We start from the raw sequence: 18,722 nt of genomic DNA, 5'->3' as shown, positions 1-18,722 counted from the left end.
GTCCTTTGTCATTGCTTCCTTTTAGCACTACACTAAAGTACCCAGCCAATGAAATAAGGCGAGTAAAAGAAATAAAAAGGCATTAAGTGAAAAGGAAAAGTATATCTAGAGAAAGCATAATTGTCTACACAGTGAATCCAAAAGAATCTATTCACAAACTTGCAATCAGCAAGATTGCTATACATGAGATTGCCATATAAACATCAATAACATTCCTATGTACCACGAATAAGTAGAATATATTACTTTTAATTCTGTTTACCATATCAAAAAAATTAAAAAATTAAAACTATGATGTGCTTAAAATAAATGGAGCAGAAAGGTGTGCAAGAACCTAACGGTCTAAATTATAAAACATTATTGAGAGCCGGAGCGGCGGCGGCGGCGGTAGCGGCAGGACCGCCGTGGCGCCGGTAGCAGCGACCCGGAGGGAGCGCGAGGCGACGCTGGCTGCGGGGACCCGGTGACAGCGCGAGAGGTACTAGATTTTACAAGTTTGCACCATGCGTGAGTATAAGCTAGTCGTTCTTGGCTCCGGAGGAGTTGGAAAATCTGCTCTGACTGTACAATTTGTTCAAGGAATTTTTGTTGAAAAATATGATCCTACGATAGAAGATTCTTATAGAAAGCAAGTTGAAGTAGATGCACAACAGTGTATGCTTGAAATCTTGGATACTGCAGGAACAGAACAATTTACAGCAATGAGGGATTTGTACATGAAAAACGGACAAGGCTTTGCCTTAGTTTATTCCATCACAGCACAGTCCACATTTAATGATTTACAAGATCTGAGAGAACAGATTCTTCGAGTTAAAGACACTGATGATGTTCCAATGATTCTGGTTGGTAATAAGTGTGACTTGGAAGATGAAAGAGTTGTAGGAAAGGAACAAGGTCAAAATTTAGCAAGACAATGGAACAACTGTGCATTCTTAGAATCCTCTGCAAAATCAAAAATAAATGTTAATGAGATCTTTTATGACCTAGTGCGGCAAATTAACAGAAAAACTCCAGTGCCTGGGAAGGCCCGCAAAAAGTCGTCATGTCAGCTGCTTTAATATACTAAATGCATTGTAGCTCTGAGCCAGGTCTGAAGAACTGTTGCCCAATTCAACAGTGCCAGCATTCCAACTTTGTTAAACCTACCAACATCTTAAACGGACTTTCTGTGGTGGTACCCTTTAAGAGGCGGATGAAAGCTACTACATCAGTTTGCACATTCTAATCATTTTCCAGTATCACAAGAGAGATTTTTACTTATATAATAGTCCTAGAGTATGCAGCTGGTAAAACCAGAGGCTACAATCCAGTATTACTGCTAAGAGACATTTTTCATCCACCAATGTTGTACATGTATGAAAATGGTGTACTGTATACTTTAACACACCCCATACTTTGTATTGGAGAGTACAATAATGTAAATCCTAAAAGCACCACTATTTTAGCATAATAAAAGAAAGTCCAAAGAGCTCCTATATAGACTACTCCAGATAACTTCGCTTCTTTGATACTTGTAGCTTATTGTAATTTTTTTTAAGAAATTCAAGGTCATTATCATTGTATTGTACAAATAAGCGCTTTGATTAACACAGCTATATAGTTTTTTTAATTTTTAAAAACCTGTGGAGACAGTGATCTTGTCTTTAAAATATGATAGTCCTTTCAGTATAATGTCTTAGATTAAAGACGTTGCCTTTAATATCTGTTGGGAAGGAAATGTCCAGACTTCAAATCTTTTATTATATGTTTCCTTTTTTGTTTACATAGGGAACAATGTTTATAGTTGTGTGTACAGTGGGGGTCTACAACAAGAAGTGTATATTTTCAAACAATTTTTTAATGATTTAACAATTTTTGTAAATCATTTTCAGGCTTCTGCAGCTGTAGATTCTCACTGTGAATCCCCTGCTTGCTCATGCATAAGTGTATTTGCAATACCAAATATACAGGTTTAGTATTTTTGCCTGTTAGTGATTGTTTCACATGTGTAACGTTTTGGTTGAGATGTTAAATGGTGGACGAGTACTGTGGATGTGAATGTGGGAAGTAATTTTAATCATGTGTAATTGGTCACAAGGCCTAAGTTGCAGTAACTATTGCTGTTTTATTTAACAATGCCTTGTTGCTTTGTATGCATTAACGTTTGGGTGTAAAGATTGTGTGTCTATCCAACAGGGAGCCACAGTATTTAAATTGACCAACCTAATGTTACAACTACTTTTGAGGTGGCCAAATGTAAACTAAAAGCCTTAATTAAAGTGGTGCAATTTTGTATAACTTAGCATCAGTAGTTCAATAAATTTGGATTGCCATGCAAGGGCTTGCATTATAATTACTTGCCACTTGAATGTGTTTTGTGTAATGTTTAACAGTGCTAGTAAATAAATATGGGTTTAACTTCTTAAAAAAAAAAAAAAACATTATTGAAAGACTCAAAAGAGTATCTGGTAAGTAAAGAAATATATACCACAGACATGGACAGAAAGATTCAATATCATAAAGGTACCAATTCTACCTAAATTTATGTATTAAATATTATAGAATTTCAAAAACATCCAAAACTCTCTTTGGGAACTTGGCAAGATGTTTCTAAAATTTATAGAGAAGAGCAAAGGGCCAAGAATAGCCCCAGACAGATTTATTAGGTAGAAAGATTTATTACATAATTAAGATGGTGTTGTAAGGATAGACAACTATACCAATAAAATAGAATAGAGAGCCCAAAAGCCTATATAAATCAGTGGGGAAAGGGTGGACTCTTCAATAAATGGTGTAGGGTTATGTATAAAAAATAAAACTAGCTCTCTACATCATACAAAAAGATCAATTCCAAGTGAACTAAAGACATACATGTGAAAAGCAAAACTTTTTAAAGTTTACAGGAAAATATCTTTTGACCTTGAGGTAGAGAAGGATTTCTTAGAAAGGGCATAAAAAGCATGAACCAAAAAAAAAAAAGACTAATAAATTTACAAATTTCTATCTACAAAAGGTACTATTAAAATTTTTAAAAGACAATCTGCTGACTGAGAAGATATCTGCTACCCAACAGGGATTACAATCAGGAAGAGGTTGCGGGGGGGTGGGGGGGAATGGGTACAAATCAAGAAGAAAAAGATGTACAACACAGTAGGGGAAAAAAGAAAAGAGACAAAGAATATGAAGAGGCAATTCACAGAAGAAAAAACCCAAATGACCAACAAACATATAAATCAACCTCACTAGTAATCAGGGAAATTGCAAAATAAAACAACAATGAGATACCATTTTACATTCATCAGCTAAGCAGAAGTTAAAGTCTGATAATACAATTTTTGATGGAGATATAGAAGAAAGAAATTCTCATACGTTGCTGGTAGAGTCAGTTGCATAAGCCCTTGGAGAGCAAAGTGAAGATGCTCACAGTTTTTGTCTCTATTCAATTTACTCTTTTCAGTAAACATCCAAGAGAGAAATCTCAGCACCTGTACTCCAGAATACATTTACAGGAATGTTTATTGCAACATTGCTTAAAACAGAAGGAAAAAAACAGACACAAAGGGACTTCCCTGGTGGCGCAGTGGTTTAGAATCCACCTGCCAATGCAGTGGACACGGGTTCGATCCCTGTATCGGGAAGATGCCACGTGCGGCGGAGCAACTAAGCCCGTGCGCCACAACTACTGAGCCTGCACTCTAGAGCCTGCAAGCCACAACTACTGAGCCGGTGTGCTGGAACTACTGAAGCCCCCGAGCCTAGAGCCTGTGCTCCACAACAAGAGAAGCCACCGCGATGAGAAGCCCGCGCACAGCAACAAAGAGTAGCCCCCACTCGTCGCAACTAGAGAAAGAGCGCACGCGGCAACAAAGACCTAACGCAGACAAAAATAAATAAATAAATTTATTTATTAAAAAAAAAAAAGAAATGTCCACCAGAAGAAGAACGAATAGACAAATTAAGGTATAATGTATAATAGAATGTGATGTAGCAGTTAAAATGAATGAACAAGAGCTACATGTATCATTATTACATACATAGTGTCAACTTGTATAAATCATTAATGGTAAGCAAAAAAAAATAAAGCAAGCTGAGGAAGGATACGTGCAGTATGATACTACTTATATAAAATGCTTTTTGGTTCAATACTTTTAGTACAGTTTATTTGCATACAGTAAATTTTACTCTTCTTAGTGTACAGTTCTGTGAGTTGTGGTAAGTGTGTGGTCACTATCATAATCAAAATATAGAACAGTTCTATCACCGCCCAAAATTCCTTGGTGCCCCTTGGTAGGCACCAAATCCCTTACCCTACTCCCAACCCTTGTAATCATATAGTATGTAGCCTTTTGAGTTTGGTTTCACCCACTTAGCATAACGTGTGTGAGGTTCATCCATGTTATTGAGTGTATCAACAGTTTTTTATTGCTGATTCATATTCCATTGTATGGATGTATCAATTTATTCATCCATTCCCCAATTACAGTGCATTTGGGTTGTTTCCAGGAAGGAAAATTATGAATAAATCTGCTGTAAACATATGTGGGCTGGTTTTTGTGTGAACACAAGTTTTTATTTCTGCTCGGTAGACAACTAGGAGTGGGATCGCTGGGTCAATGGTGAGTGTATATTTACTTTTATAAGAAACTGCCAAACCATTTTCCAAGTTTTCTGTACAATTTTGTATGAGTTCTAGTTGCTCTGCATCTTCACCAGCACTTGGTATTGTCATTTGTTTCTTTATTTGTTTATTAAATCATTGTAAGAGGTCTCTACTAGTAACTCATTTTGGTTTTAATTTGCATTTCTCTAATAGCTCAAGATGCTCAATATCCTTTCATGTGTTCATCTGCCATCCACATATCTTCTTGTCTGCAGGGTTTGTTCAATTTTTTGGACCATTTTTAATTGGGTTATTTGTTTTCTTATTGAGTTTTCAGGATTCTTTATATTCTGGATACAAGTTCTTTATCACATGTGTTTTGTAAATATTTTCTCCCAGTCTGTAGCTTGTCTTTTCATTTTCATAAGAATGTCTTTTGAAAATCAGATGTTTTTAATTTTGATGAAATCTAATTTAGCATATTTTTCTTTTACACCTCATGGATATAGAAGCTATAACTAAGAAACTTTTGTCTAACCTGAAGTCACAAAGATTTTCTCCTATGTTTCCTCCTGGGGAGTATTTTAATTTTAGGTTTTACTTTTAGGTCTATGATCCATTTTGAGTTAATTTTTGTACAAGTTGTGATAGGTAATCAAGATTCTTTTTTTTTTTTTTTGCTTGCTTGCTTTTTTTTTTTCCATATGGGTGTCCAGTTGTTCCAGCACCATTTGTTGAAATGATTATCCTTTCTCCATTGAATTGCCTTTGCACCTTTGTCAAAAATCAACTGGCCATATATGTGTGGGTCTGTTTCCAGTTTATAATGTCTCAAAACGTGAAAAACAGGATAAATTTTTTTCACAATATTTCAGCCATTCTAGTGGATGTGTAGTTGTCACTGGTGAGGTTCCCCTGGACACAAAGATAGAGTTTAGCATGCAGGACATTTATTAAGAAGTGCTCTTGAGATCAACACCTGTGGACAGGAAGGAAGCAGGTGCAAGAAGAGGGAGAAAGTGAGCCTCCACTGACCCCAGATGGAGCACTAAAGAGGGAATGGCCTGAGTTGGCCAAAATGGCTGGTGGGGTCACATATCTGTGGAAGCACTTCTGCATTCAATCACAGTAGGGGTATGCTTGGGGTTGTCTGTTTTTTGTTTTGTTTTGTTCATTTGGCCACGCCACATGACTTGTGGGATCTTAGTTCCCCGACCAGGGGTCGAACCCAGGCCCTTGGCAGTGAGAGGGCAGAGTCCTAACCACTGGACTGCCAGGGAATTCCCACTTGGGGTTTTAATTTGCATCTCCTGGCTGCTAATGAGGTTGAGTGCCTTTTCATATGCTTATTAGCCATTTAAACGTATATCTTTTTTGAGGGGAATCTGTGAGAGGATGATGAAGTGGCTTATGGCCTTAGTGAGACACAAGGGGACCCCTCTGGAGCATCAGCCTCTGCACATAACACAGAGAAGCAGCCCTCAGGCTAGTGGAAAGGTAGACAGACGTGGATCCAAATCTCAGTCTTCCACTTCCTAGCTGTATTCCCTGGGAGAGTGATTCAATCTCACTGAGCCTCAGTTTCCCCCTCATAAAATAACTGAGATTGTGACTAGGGGAGGATAAGAAGGAAGTGAAGGAGATGTCCCGGCTTTAATCTAAACTCTGGTCCTCCAGGATTTAAGGATGTCCAGTCAATTCCGGAGGGCCAGTGAAGTTGCTCCCATGGGTCAGTTTGTGAGAGGTACCCAAGAGCTTCCCAGGAAGAGGCTCAGCCTGAGGGAAAGGAAATATAATTCCCAAGTGGATGGAGCCAGATCAGTCTTTTAGGCTGGCCCTGGGCTCAGTCCCACGGCTCCAGGTCAGAGTCCCAGGGAAGGAGAATACAAAAGAAAACTGGAGGAATTCTGTATGCATTGTCCATTGCAGTGAAACAAACCATGCCGCACTTGGCGGCTTCAAACAACAACAAACATTTATTCCACTCACGAATCCATGGTTTGGGCAAGGCTCAGTGGGGACAGCCCATCTCTGCTACAGTCGGCATTAGCTAGGGTGGCTGCCTAAGGCTGGACCGTTCACTTTTTAAGACGGCGCACTCACATGGCTGGAAGGTGGGCGCAAGCCATAGGCAGGGAACCTCAGTTCCTCCCCAAGTGGGCCTCTCCATGCGCTGTTTGGGCTTCGTCATAGCATGGTGGCTGGGTCCCCTGAGCAAGCATCCCAAGCAAACCAGTGGAAGCTACAACACTCTTTGCGACCCACTGTGTCACTTCTGCCACAGTCACAAATCCATCCGTATCCGAGGAGAAGGAGCATCAGAGTCACATCGTAGGAAGACCATGTGGGATGGGAGACATCGTTCCTTCCATTTTGGGGAGAATACAATCTGTGGCAAGCCCTTTCCCTAAGATACCTGCACAATACTGAGAGCTGACATGGCACATTCTGTAGCTGTGTGACCATGCAGAGCAAGCCTGGAGGGACAAGTGGGGAGAGGAAACTCCCTTTTAGGCTCAGAGGCCTGGGCTGTGACGGAACCAACCTTCATCCTAGAGAGTTCCTCGGCCTTTCGAGGAGCCGGGGCCACAGCAAGGGGGAAGGAGACAGCAGAAAGCTTGAGAGCAGCCATCCCAGCTTGAAAGTCCATCAAAGGAGGAGGAAAATGGCAATAAGAAGTGATGGAAGAATGTTAGTGAGCACTAGTGAGACCCCCCCTAGGGCTCCTGGAAACTTTGAAACGCAAAGAGGTCCCATTAGAGCAGGAAGGAAATAAGCCAGAGGAATTACCATTTTTATCCCCAGACTGGAGAAAGGTAATAGAAGAGACAATGTATATCAAGCACCCATCATATAGTTAGCACAAGGTAGGACCTCAGCCAATGCTCTTCTGAACTGTCTGATCTGTTCCCCACCCATAATGAGCCTTGATTATTCTATAGGGGAGGAGGGATAAGCTTAAGGTTCTCTTGGAGGGCCTACCACCCAGTGGGTCCTGTGGTTGATCACCAGCAGATAACACCTATGCAGCTGATCCTAAGGTCCCCAAACCCCCTGTCAGGAGTGGGATCTGGCACTGCAGCATCAAGTGTCCAGGCCCATCCAAAGAGCTAGGCAGCTCCCTTCAGGGCCAGGACCATGGGGACCAAAACAGAGTCAGGGCCAAGAGCTAAGCTGGACCAGGCAAAGGATTTCCCCAGAGAGGATGAACACTGATCTAGTTTCCCATGGCTGCTGTCACAAATGACCACCAATTTGGTGGCTTAAAACAACAGAAATTTATTCTCGCACAGGTCTGGAAGGCAGAAATCCAAAGTCTGTATTCCCGGGCAGAAATCAAGGTGTCGTCAAGGCTGTGCTCCCTCCAGGAGCTCCAGGGGAGAATCCTGGTGGCTGGATGCTGATGGTGGCCAGCATTCCTTGGCTTGCAGGTACATCACTCCAATCTCCGCCTCTGTGTTCATGTCACCTTCTCCTGTCTGTGTCGAATATCCCTCTGTCTCTCTCTTGTAAAGACGCTGTGATTACATTGGACCCACCTGGATAATCCAGGGTAAACTCCCCATCTCAGAAGACTTAACTTAATCACATCTGCAAAGACCCCTTTTCCATATAAGGTACCATTTACAGGTTCCAGGGATTAGCACTAGGATATCTTTAAGGGCTGTTATCAGCCACCACAAGTACAGACACAGGGTGAGTTTGGATGATGATCAGGAGGGAGGCTAAGGTCAGAGCAGGAGAAGCAGGGTGAGAGCTATGTGTACAGAGTGAGGGGAGGAGGGGATGTTGATGGGAATCCATCTGGGCTCTGAGTCCCAAGGAAGGAGACAACAGCCGGTCAGGAAGCCAGCCCGAGATGAGGCCAACAGTGCAAGTCCTGGCTGGTCCCCCCAGGCCAGAGCAGGAAACAGAGGACAAATGCCATAATCCTACTGTAAGGGGAGCATGAGGTTGAGCTGGGGAAGGCCACTGGGGCAGGCGGGGAAAGAAGGGTAAACCATTCATCTATAATGACCTCTGGGCAAATTAGAAAATACATCCCTTTCTCAGAATGCTTTACTTGCATCCTTGGAAAAGTATCATAACGTACTGATATTGTAAGAGCAATCATCTTTACTGCTTTGTGGGGAGAGTATTGTAATCAACACAAATCTAACGAGGCCCCTTAGACGTACCCAGGGCTTGCACCATCATGTATGTGAGAACTAGGGTGGGTGAGGTCGAGGGGCTCCCAGGTCCAAACGAGAGGCTGGAGGAGGCTTGGGCAAGGTCCAGCGTGGGCTCTGACGCTGCCCATGGCTGAGTTTTGACAGCCATCCATCCATCATCTATTTGTCTGAGTGGGCGAGATCCACTGAAATGGTCAGGATGGGATGGGCAGATAAGCAGGAGGTGAAGGCCTTGAAGGCTGTTTTATTTGGTGCTGATGGTGTGATTCCAGGGCGGAGCCATGGATGTGAACGTTCCCCAGGACCAGCAGCAAGAACGACTTCCTCTGAGGTCTCAGGGCTCGACTTCACTCCCCAATGACAACTGCCATTTATTGAGCATCTACTCAGTGCCAGACGACTGCCCTCTTAGCCATGTCCTCCCTAATCATTACCACAACCCTGCCGTGCCAGTGTTATCATCCATCCCCATTCTACAGATGATGAAACCGAGGCTTCAAGAGAGTAAGTGACTGGCTTGGGGACACACAGGAAGAAAACTGCAAGACTGGGATTTACCCTGGGCTGCCTGGGGCTCCATGCCACCTCCCAACAGGAGATGGGCAGCTCCAGGCTGAGAAGGCCATGATGACACACCAGGTGCACTGGGCCTCCTGAGCCTGGGTCCAGCCTTCTGTCTCCTCAGGCCTGACCAGCTCACTCTGTCTGGGAGTTGAACAGTAAATTAAAGGGCTTCATTATCTCATTTGAGGGTGGAATAAAATACTTTGGAAAGGCTGGTACATTAAGTGCAATCAAGTTCTGAAAGGTTCTCTGTCACTGGAAGGAACGTCCTCTGATAAATTGCTCTTTTCACCGAGATGTGGCTAATATCTCATGAGTAATCCCAGCAGTCTCCACTGCAGATGTTCCTGCATCTTCACAAAGGATATTAAAGAGACCAGATTCCTTCCCAAGAGAGCAAATCACCTTTGCAATGTGCAAAAAGATGTCCTGGGTACAGCTCTCTCTGCTGTGACCTGCCGAGAAGGAACTCTGGGGCTACTTTGGATCTAGGGTCACCCAGGACCCTCAGGCCACCCCTACTTGCCAGTCACCACATGTGCATCCTGAGTCACTCCACAAGCCTTGAATGAACACCACCCCGGGGAAGACCACACATCATCCCAGCCCTGCCCTCCCTGAACTTACAATCCAAATTAGGCTGTGTGTTAGTTCCACAGGACTCAGCTGTCATTTTCCCAACAACCTAATGATCAATGGCTCACCACTTTCCTGGGAAGCAGCCATCCAGACACTTGCATTTTAGTGATCACGAAATTGATGCACAATTTACCCCAAATCATACCTTCAGAATCTCAGACCTTGATGCTCTCCAGAATCAGTTCCCAGGACATTAAAGAGCTGCAGTGAGGCCTGCCTTAGGCACAGGTGAAATAACATCAGCAACGCTTCACACCCATCAGGCTCTTCCCATCAGTCAGGCCTGTACTCAGCACCTACACATACCACCCAAGTCCTTAAAACAACCCAATTTACAGATGAGGAAACTGAGGTACTGGGGTGTGAATGGTAGGGGTGTGGAGGCCCCTCAGCCTCTATCTTCCAGCATGTCAACCTTTTGGTTCTTAGAGGCTATGCAGTCTGGTCCTCAGTCACAGATTATAACAAAAGGTGGGGGGGGGGGGAAGGAGGGAAGCAGGGAGTAAGGAAGAATGAAAGAAGGAAGAAAAGGAAAGGGAAGGGAAAGGAAAGGAGAAAAGAAAAAGAAAGAAAGAAAGAAAGAAAGAAAGCAAGGAAGGAAGGAAGGAAGGAAGGAAGGAAGGGAAAGAAAGGAGAAAATACTGCTGAAAGGGCACAGGCTAAGGAATAGAAGGGGAGGAGGCAGGAGGACGGTATGAAAGGAAATAATCCAAGACAGAGAGAGAGAGAGAAGACAGACTCTGGTGCCTCTTGTCCTGCCCTAGCCCTGCCCAAGGATGTCACAAGAAAGGGGATGGGGCACTCAGCGTCATCACGGTGCCTGATGTTCACTCATTGACTCAACCAGTGGGCCTTCCTTTAGTAGCACTGTGTTCTCAGCCTTGGTGCAGGCCCTTGGGAGACCCAAGAAAAGCTGTGTCCTCAGGTCCTCTCCTCCTGACCTTCCCCCAGCTTCAGTCTCCCCATGTGTAAAATGAGCATATGAATCCCTACCTCTCCAGGGAATCAGATGCAATGAGGCACACGCAGGCAGGCACCGAGGAGAAGCCCTAGACACACCCATTTCCTTACTTTCTTCCTTCACTGCGGGGAGCCACAAGCCGGGAAGGAGTAGAATAGAAACCACGGAGGGGGCCTGCCCTTGAGGCCAGACTGCCAAAGAGCTGCCCATCCACGCATTAATTCATTAATTCATTCAACAAATATTTACTGAGCATCTACTGAGTGCCAGGAGCAGCGCTGGAGGATTTCCCAAAGGCGTTCTTTCATTTAATCCCCACACATACATGCCCTATGAGAGAGGCACCATTATGCCCATTTTGCAGATGAGGAAACCAAAGCAAAGAAAGATGTAATTTGCACAGCACTGAATGGGATAGAGGCCAAATTCAGACTAGGTCTGGTTCTCCAGGATGCAGTGTTGGGTGGTTGGTTGGTTGGTTGCTTGGTTTCCCATACCGCACACTCTCTCCCTTGGTGGGGCTGAGTGACACCTAGTGTCTAAGTGTGGATTTGCAGCACAGAGCTGGGACCTGGTCTCTGGGGGTTCCTGGCAAGGCTGGGCAGGCCTGGGAGCACCAAGGAAGGAAGAGCCTCTGCCTGAGACCAGGATGATGGCTGATGGGGATTAAGCTGTGAGAGTTTACAGTAATTCAGCCCACTGCACTTTGGGGACCAGTAATCCTTTCCTGTGGGAGTGCAGGCGAGCGTGTGGGAGGGGCCATCTCTAGCAAAGAATCTGAGAAATCGCTTCTTCCTGTAGTCCTGTGGAAAAGTGTGGGAAAGGGAGGTGGCTGGGGCCTGGGGTCCCTCAGAATAGGCCAACAGGGCATCCATTTCATCGGGCTCCTCCCCGGCTCAGAACTTTCAGTGACTCCCCACGGCCCCCAGTGTTGTTTGTCAAACCCAGGGAAAGATATTTGAGGTCAGCTCACCTAGGGACTAGAGAAGGATCCAGAAAGAATCAGAGCCCCAGAAAAAGATGCCCCTTCGTTCTCCTGGCCGTCTCCTCCCTCTCTTCTTTTTCCATTCCTACGCCATCTGAGCAGCCCATGCTGGTAAAACCCACACTAGGCCTTAGCCAGGCAGAGCGAGAAGTCCTGCCGGTTCTTGGGCATTGTTTTCTTAGGTCCAGAGACCCCAGACTTAAGAAGAAAGGGGTTGCTGGCATCTACATTCCCACACACCACCCCACCACAGCAGAGTGACTGAGGCCTGGAGAGCTGATGAAGAACAGAGACCCAGGCTCCTCAAAGCAGGACAGGGCCTGGGCCTCAGCATCTTTACCAAGTGCCCCTGTGATTCTGACACCAGCCACAGTTTAAGAACCACTGCTCTAGAGCAGGGCTGCCTAATAAAAATATAATGCAAGCTATACGTGACTTTGAATTTTAAAAAGTAAAGAAGAAATAGATGGAATTAATTTTAATAATATATTCTATTTAACCCAATATCCAAAATACTATCATTTCAACATGTAATCAGTATAAGAAAATTTTAATGAGATATTTTACTTTTTTTTTTTTCATACCAAGTCTTTGAAAGCCAGAATATATTTGACATTTATAGCACATCTCCATTCAGATGCTTAATTCTCATCCACAACACTTGATCTGTATTTGGATTTCATAGATTTCCATAATCAAGTTGTTTCAAAGTAGTGTCACCAACTCATCCCTGTTTACCCAAGTCCTGGTTTTAAAACTCACAGTTCCACATCCTGAAAGCTCAGTCCCAGGAAAACCAGGACAGTTGGCAGTTCTTTCCAAACATACTTGAATGTTTTCCAATAACTGAATTGAGTATCAGTTTTTAATTTTAAATTAATTAAAATGAAGTAAAATTAAAGTTTCTGTTTCTCATGGCATTAGCTCCATTTCAAATGCTCAATAGCCACGTTTGGCCAATGACTACCATATTGGAGAGGGTGGGTCTAGGAGCCAGGAAGCCTCCTTCCCTTTACGTTAAGACCATCTATGGAGGATCTGAGCTTGGTTTTCTTAAGAAAGCCATGGTCGCTGAAAGAGTTACAGGTGGTAGGGCCACAGCATAGAACAGCTACCTTGGCAACACGAGGAGGATGGAATGGACATTAGGAGGCCACTGTAACTATCTAGGACGTGGGAACATGATGGTCAAGGTGAAGAGACAGGCTGGATTACAGAGGTGTGCAGTAAACAAAATCATTAAGACTTGGTGACTGATTAGATGGGGGAGCGTGGAAGCAAGAGGTATCAATTATCCTGACCAGGATAATTCCCTGGTCAGCTCTCCCCTGTCCCCCACCCCCTCATCACCACCACCAACCAGGGTGATTCTAGAATATTCCAATACTCTATTGCTATTTAAATGCAGTGGTTTAGAACAACAATAATTATTTTATTATTATCGCTCATGAGAGGCTGATTGGGCTCAGCTGAGCGGTTCTTGCTCAGGATCTCTCATTTGTGTCAGGTGAAGGCTTCTTCCCAGGTCTGGTGGTGATGCTGGCTGTCAGCTGAAACCTATGGGCCAAACTGTGCCCACCACTCCTCAAAATTCATATGTTGAAGTCCTAACCCCCACTACCTCAGAATATGATTGTATTTGGCAATAGGGTCTTTAAAGAGGTAATTAAGTTAAAATGAGGTCATTAGGGTGGGCTCTAATCATTATTACTGGTGTCCTCATAAGAGGAGGAGATTAGGACACAGATACACACACAGAGAGAAGACCACGTGAGGACACAGGGAGAAGGTGGCCATCTACAAGCCAAGGAGAGGGGTTTCAGAAGGAACCAACCCTGCCAACACCTGGATATCGAACTTCTAGCCCCCGGAATTGTGAGACAGTAAGTTTCTGTTGTTTAATTCCCCAGTCTGTGTTACTTTGTTACGCAGCCCTAACAAACCAAAACAAATTTCCACTTGTGATCTGTCCACGTGGCCCATGCTTCCTCACAGTATGACAGAGGCGTTCAGAGAGTGAATGTCCCAAGAGGACCAGATGGAAACAGGATCAGCAGCTATGACCGAGTTTCAGAAGTCACAGGTGTTGTTTCCTCTGTGGTCACAGGCCTGCTCAGATTCAAGAGGAGGGAACATTGACCCACCTCTTAATGGGTTGATGATCAATGTCACGTTGCCAGGAGAGCACGCAGAATAAAAAATCTTGTTGCGACCATCTTGGAAATCACAACATGCCATATCAGGCTGGTAACTTTAGGGATTGGCGATGATGTCATCAACCAAGACAGAGACTACAGGAGGAAGAGGAAAAGGGCTGGGGTGCGTTAGATGATGAGGTAAGGTGTGAACAGGTTAGGCTGGTTAAGCCTGTGAACCTTTAGGTGGATGTCACCAACGACTAGGAAGTTAGATATGTGAGTCAGGGCCTCCGGAACATGTTCTGAGCTAGAACTGTCAATTTGCGGGCCCTCAAAATATTAGAAGCTAGAGACTGAGTCCACCCACAGAGTGAGAGAAGATGAGGGTTGAGGGAATGTATCAGCTAGGTATTTCTGCATAACAAACCATTCCAAATCTTAGTGGCCAAAAACAACTACAGTTGACCCTTGAGCAAGGAGGGGATTAGGAATGATGACCCTCCTTGCAGTGGAAAATCTGCTTATAATTTATAGATGGCCCTCCATATACGTGGCTTCTCCATATCCACGGCTCCACAACCACAGATGCAACCAATCGTGGATCTTGCAGCACTGCATTATCCACTATCAAAAAAAACAGTGTAGGGCTTCCCTGGTGGCGCAGTGGTTGGGAGTCTGCCTGCCAATGCAGGGGACACAGGTTCGAGCCCTGGTCTGGGAAGATCCCACATGCCGCGGAGCAACTAGGCCCGTGAGCCACAACTACTGAGCCTGCGTGTCTGGAGCCTGTGCTCCGCAACAAGAGAGGCCGCGACAGTGAGAGGCCCGCGCACGGCAACGAAGAGCGGCCCCCGCTCGCCGCAACTAGAGAGAAAGCCCTCACACAGAAACGAAGACCCAACACAGCCAAAACTAAATAAATAAATTAAAAAAAAAAAACGGTGTATAAGTGGACCCGAGGAGTTTAAACCCACGTTGTTCAAGGGTCAGCTGTATTTATTATTCTTCTATAGGGTGGTTGGGTAGCTCCTCTTCTGGTTTCACCTGGCTCATTCATGGGGCTGCATTCATCTGGACAGTGAGCTAGAAGGTCCAAGACTCACATGTCTGGTTGACGCCAGCTGTCGGCAGGGGACAGGGCTCAGCTGGAACAGCTGGAACACTTGGGCCTCTCTTTCCATGTTAACTTTCACTTGGGCTTCTTTACAGCATAGTGGCCTCAGGGGAGCATCCAAGTGGGCAAGTCTCAATGCGCAGGACTTACCAAGTACATGTGCTACCAAGGTAAGACTTCATTGGCCAAAGAAATTCACACGGCCAAACCCAAAGTCAGTGTGGGATGGCTTACCAGGAGGCATGATTCACTGGCAGCCACTGCTGTAAAAATACACTATAGGCAGGAACACCAGGTGGGCCTCTGCTCATTTTAGGGTTGGGCGGAGGAGAAACCAAAGAGGGAAAACCAGAAGAACCAGGATAGGACCAGAAGAGCACAATGCTAAGGAATCAAGAGAGGAGTAAAATCCATGAGAACATGCCACGCCAGTACTTGCATGACCTTGAGAGTGAATGTCTCACCCTAGCCCCAGCCTGAAACCATCCTCTGGATTTGGCAACCTAGAGGTCAGTTTACTCAACATCCCAACATTCATTTCAGGTGTCAGTGTCACAGAAATCTTAAGCACCAAATATAGCCCAGTGAAAGCAATTCTATAAATCCAACCAACATGGTCTAAATTTGCAAACTTTACAATAGTCTGGCTTGATTAACTAGAAGGCCCAGTGTTTTCAAATGTTTTTGACCAAGACGCACAAAAAGAAATACCTTTGCATAAAGATCCAGTGCATGCACGCACAGAGACGCGCACACATGCCTGCGTGCCCACACGTACATGTGTGGCCAAAACGAAAGTTTCCTGGAACACAGAAAAGATAATAGTAACCTACCCATACTACGTGCAAAGCTCTGTGTAATTTTCTATTCAATATTATTTATTTTTTAATGCTAGTCATGCCCTGCTAAATTGATTTCACCGCCCACTCATGGGTCATGGCTTGCAGATTAAAAACTACTGACTTAGGCCATCCAAAGCAGAAGTCAGAAAACTGACCAAATCCTGCCTTTAGCCTTGTTTGTTTGGTTTCACCTGTTGGTTTTTTGGTTTTGGGGTTTTGTTTTAATAAATTTTATGCCTTCAGGTTGGCCACCCTTCTCCTGTACCATTTCCAACTGTCTGATACCCAGCTGCTTCACACATCTTCACACTTGCCTGGCCCCTGAATGCATTTCTTTTTGGGCCTTCTAGGCCTCTAGATGCTAAAGGAATAGATGTATGCATTTATGCATTCCGTGAATACTGAATGCATGTCTCTCACCTGCCAGCCACATTTCAGGCACTGGGAATACAGCAGAGAACAGACAAAAACCACTGCCTTCATGGAGCTGAGATGCTAGAAGAGGGAGACAGACAAGCAAAACAAAAAAGAATATTCTTTATTAGATGGTGATAAATTCTTTAGTGAAAGTAAACCGGGAAGGGGGTCAACACGCTTTAAGAGCCACCAGATTGCAGGCTTCAAGGCCCTTTGTGGAAATGCGATAGCCTGATGTGTCCCTACCTCACAGAGGTGGGCTGAGAGAGGAATGTGAGCGGGCATGACCAGAATCTTCCTCCAAGAGAGTTCCCAGACGGGCCCAGCAAGTAAACCTGACCCATCACGTCCCCAAATTACTCTGCCAACGAGCAGAGCACCAGTAACTTTAACCTAGAAAATTTCAAAATTCCAGTCAGCCATTAAGGGGGAGCCGTTGCGGGACGTAGTCACGGGCACACCGGCCCGGGGGTGGGAAGCCCTTCGGGTGTATTTCGGACTTTTCCCTAATTCTCAGTCCCCATCACCCTCTCTCCCGCCGGATAAACGGCCACCTCATTAGCTCTGCACACATGACCCTCTCGACCGGACTCCTGGTGACTGCGCCTGCCTTATCTCTTGCCTCTCCTCCCTCACATTTTCCGCTCCAACAAAGCCAAACACAGCACCGTGGGGGCTTTCACGCTTCTGTGCCTTTGGACACGCTGTTCCTTCTGCCTGGAAGACTGCTGGCCTCCAACCCCGCGCGTCCCCTCCCCCTCCTCAGCGAGCTCCCGTTCATCCCTCAGAACCCAGCCTGGATGTCCCCTCCTCCAGGAAACCCCCCAAGGCCCCATCTCTGTCCCCCGCACCCCTCTCTGCTTTGCTTCTCTGCACTGTAATTACCGGTTTCTCCAAATCTCTCCCCTCCCAGACTCAGGTCTCCTCCAGCGCGCGAGTTCTGTGGGCGACTCGCTTTGCGCCCAAAAGCGCCTAGTCCCGAGCTCTGAGGGACAGAGCTTGCACTCAGGCTCAGGCTGGCTCGAAAGGCCCCCGTTTCTGCCCTCCGCCTCCCCGTGGGCCTGCGGGGACCCGCGCTCCAGCATTTTCCCCAAGCGCATCGGGCGGGCCCCTAGGGCGGCCGCCCAGCCCCTGACATCAGCGGTCGCCGGCGCCCGGGCCGCGCGACTACAAGCCCCGGCACGCCCCGCGGCGGCCGCGCATGCCCAGCGGGCCGGCGTTTGAGTGGCAAGTTGTTTGTTACAGCGAACACCAGCTGCTCTCCGCGCCGGGCGCCGAGCGCTGCTGCTCCGCCAGCTAGCCGCCCTCGCCCGCCGCCCGCGGCCCCTTGCGGCTTGGCGGGCCTCCCCTTTGTCCGCCCCGGCCTGCCCGGCGCCGAGCTCCCGGTCACCGGGCCGGCTGCCCGCGGCGCTTGGTGCCGGCTGGGCGTGCAGGGGGCGGGGGCCGCGGCTCGCCCCCCGCGGATGAGCTGCCGCGGAGCGCGGGCGGACGATGGAACTCCACATACTGGAGCACCGGCTGCAAGTTGCCAGCGTCGCCAAGGAGAGTATCCCGCTCTTCACCTACGGCCTGATCAAACTTGCCTTCTTGTCCTCCAAGACCAGGTGAGCGCGCGGGGACGCGGCGCCGGCCGGGGAGAGACAAAGAGGCGCACCCGGGCGGCTGTCCTCGCCGCCGCGGCTCGGAAAACAACTTCGAGCCCCGGGAAGCGCCCCCGCCCCGCCCCCGCCGCATCGCTCGTCTTGTGTTTGACAAAGCCACCCAAAATGCCCTCCAACGGGGTCCTTCCCCCCCGACCCTCCCTACAAGATGCACCCCTGCCGCTGTCTCCCCCACCCTAGCCCCCTCCCATCCTCTCCCCGAGATCCAGAGGGCTGGGGAGGCAGCTGTGACGAATCCGCTAATGAATGAATGAACGAACGAATGAATGAATGAAAAACAGGTGTGGAGACGCGGCAGTGTAAAAAACAAACTAACGCCCCCCCATCCCCCAATCCCTCTGTTGGGCCGGCCCCCGTCGCCTGGGCGGGGGAAGGGATTCTGCTGAGCGCGGCTACCCAGAGCAGAAAATCATAAAATCATTAGTGGGTGTTTATCTCAAGGTGCCTACGAGGATTGCGGACGGCGCGGGCGGCTGGGGGAGGGCAGAGGAGGGGGCTGCGGGTGAGGGTCGCTGTGGTTCTTTCTCCTCTGGGTCCGGGAAGGTTTGGGGGGGCGGGGGGGCGGTTGCCGAACCGTGGAAGAGGGAGGAGCAGGCGTGTTTATGGCTCTGCCTTGAGGCTGGGCTTGGATGCTGCAGGAGGAAAAATAG

At 46.6% G+C, this 18,722-nt stretch overlaps 2 protein-coding genes across 2 annotated transcripts in view; both read left to right on the top strand.

Annotated features, from left to right (window-relative positions):
• Positions 1-371: 371 nt before the first annotated feature.
• LOC103019872 (ras-related protein Rap-1b) lies at positions 372-1,722 on the top strand. The gene has a single exon (XM_057529941.1). It carries the CDS (start codon positions 504-506, stop codon positions 1,056-1,058), a length of 555 nt encoding a protein of 184 aa, XP_057385924.1. The 5' UTR covers positions 372-503; the 3' UTR covers positions 1,059-1,722.
• Positions 1,723-17,763: 16,041 nt separating this feature from the next.
• The window catches only part of CASTOR2 (cytosolic arginine sensor for mTORC1 subunit 2), a 59,032-nt gene continuing 58,073 nt past the window's right edge, over positions 17,764-18,722 (top strand). Inside the window, exon 1 of the mRNA XM_057530198.1 lies at positions 17,764-18,015. Coding sequence (XP_057386181.1) covers positions 17,903-18,015 — 113 coding nt within the window. The 5' untranslated portion in view covers positions 17,764-17,902. The remainder of the gene's footprint in view (positions 18,016-18,722) is intronic.

The sequence above is a fragment of the Balaenoptera acutorostrata genome, chromosome 15 (assembly GCF_949987535.1).
Source record: "Balaenoptera acutorostrata chromosome 15, mBalAcu1.1, whole genome shotgun sequence".
Classification (NCBI taxonomy): domain Eukaryota; kingdom Metazoa; phylum Chordata; class Mammalia; order Artiodactyla; family Balaenopteridae; genus Balaenoptera; species Balaenoptera acutorostrata.
The sequence above is the reverse complement of the archived record's forward strand: the minus strand, read 5'-3'. Positions and strand labels throughout refer to the sequence as shown.

What these genes read in the sequence shown, in the direction of transcription:
- LOC103019872 (XM_057529941.1), top strand. Translation starts at nt 504, where the DNA reads ATGCGTGAGTATAAGCTAGTCGTTCTTGGCTCCGGAGGAGTTGGAAAA.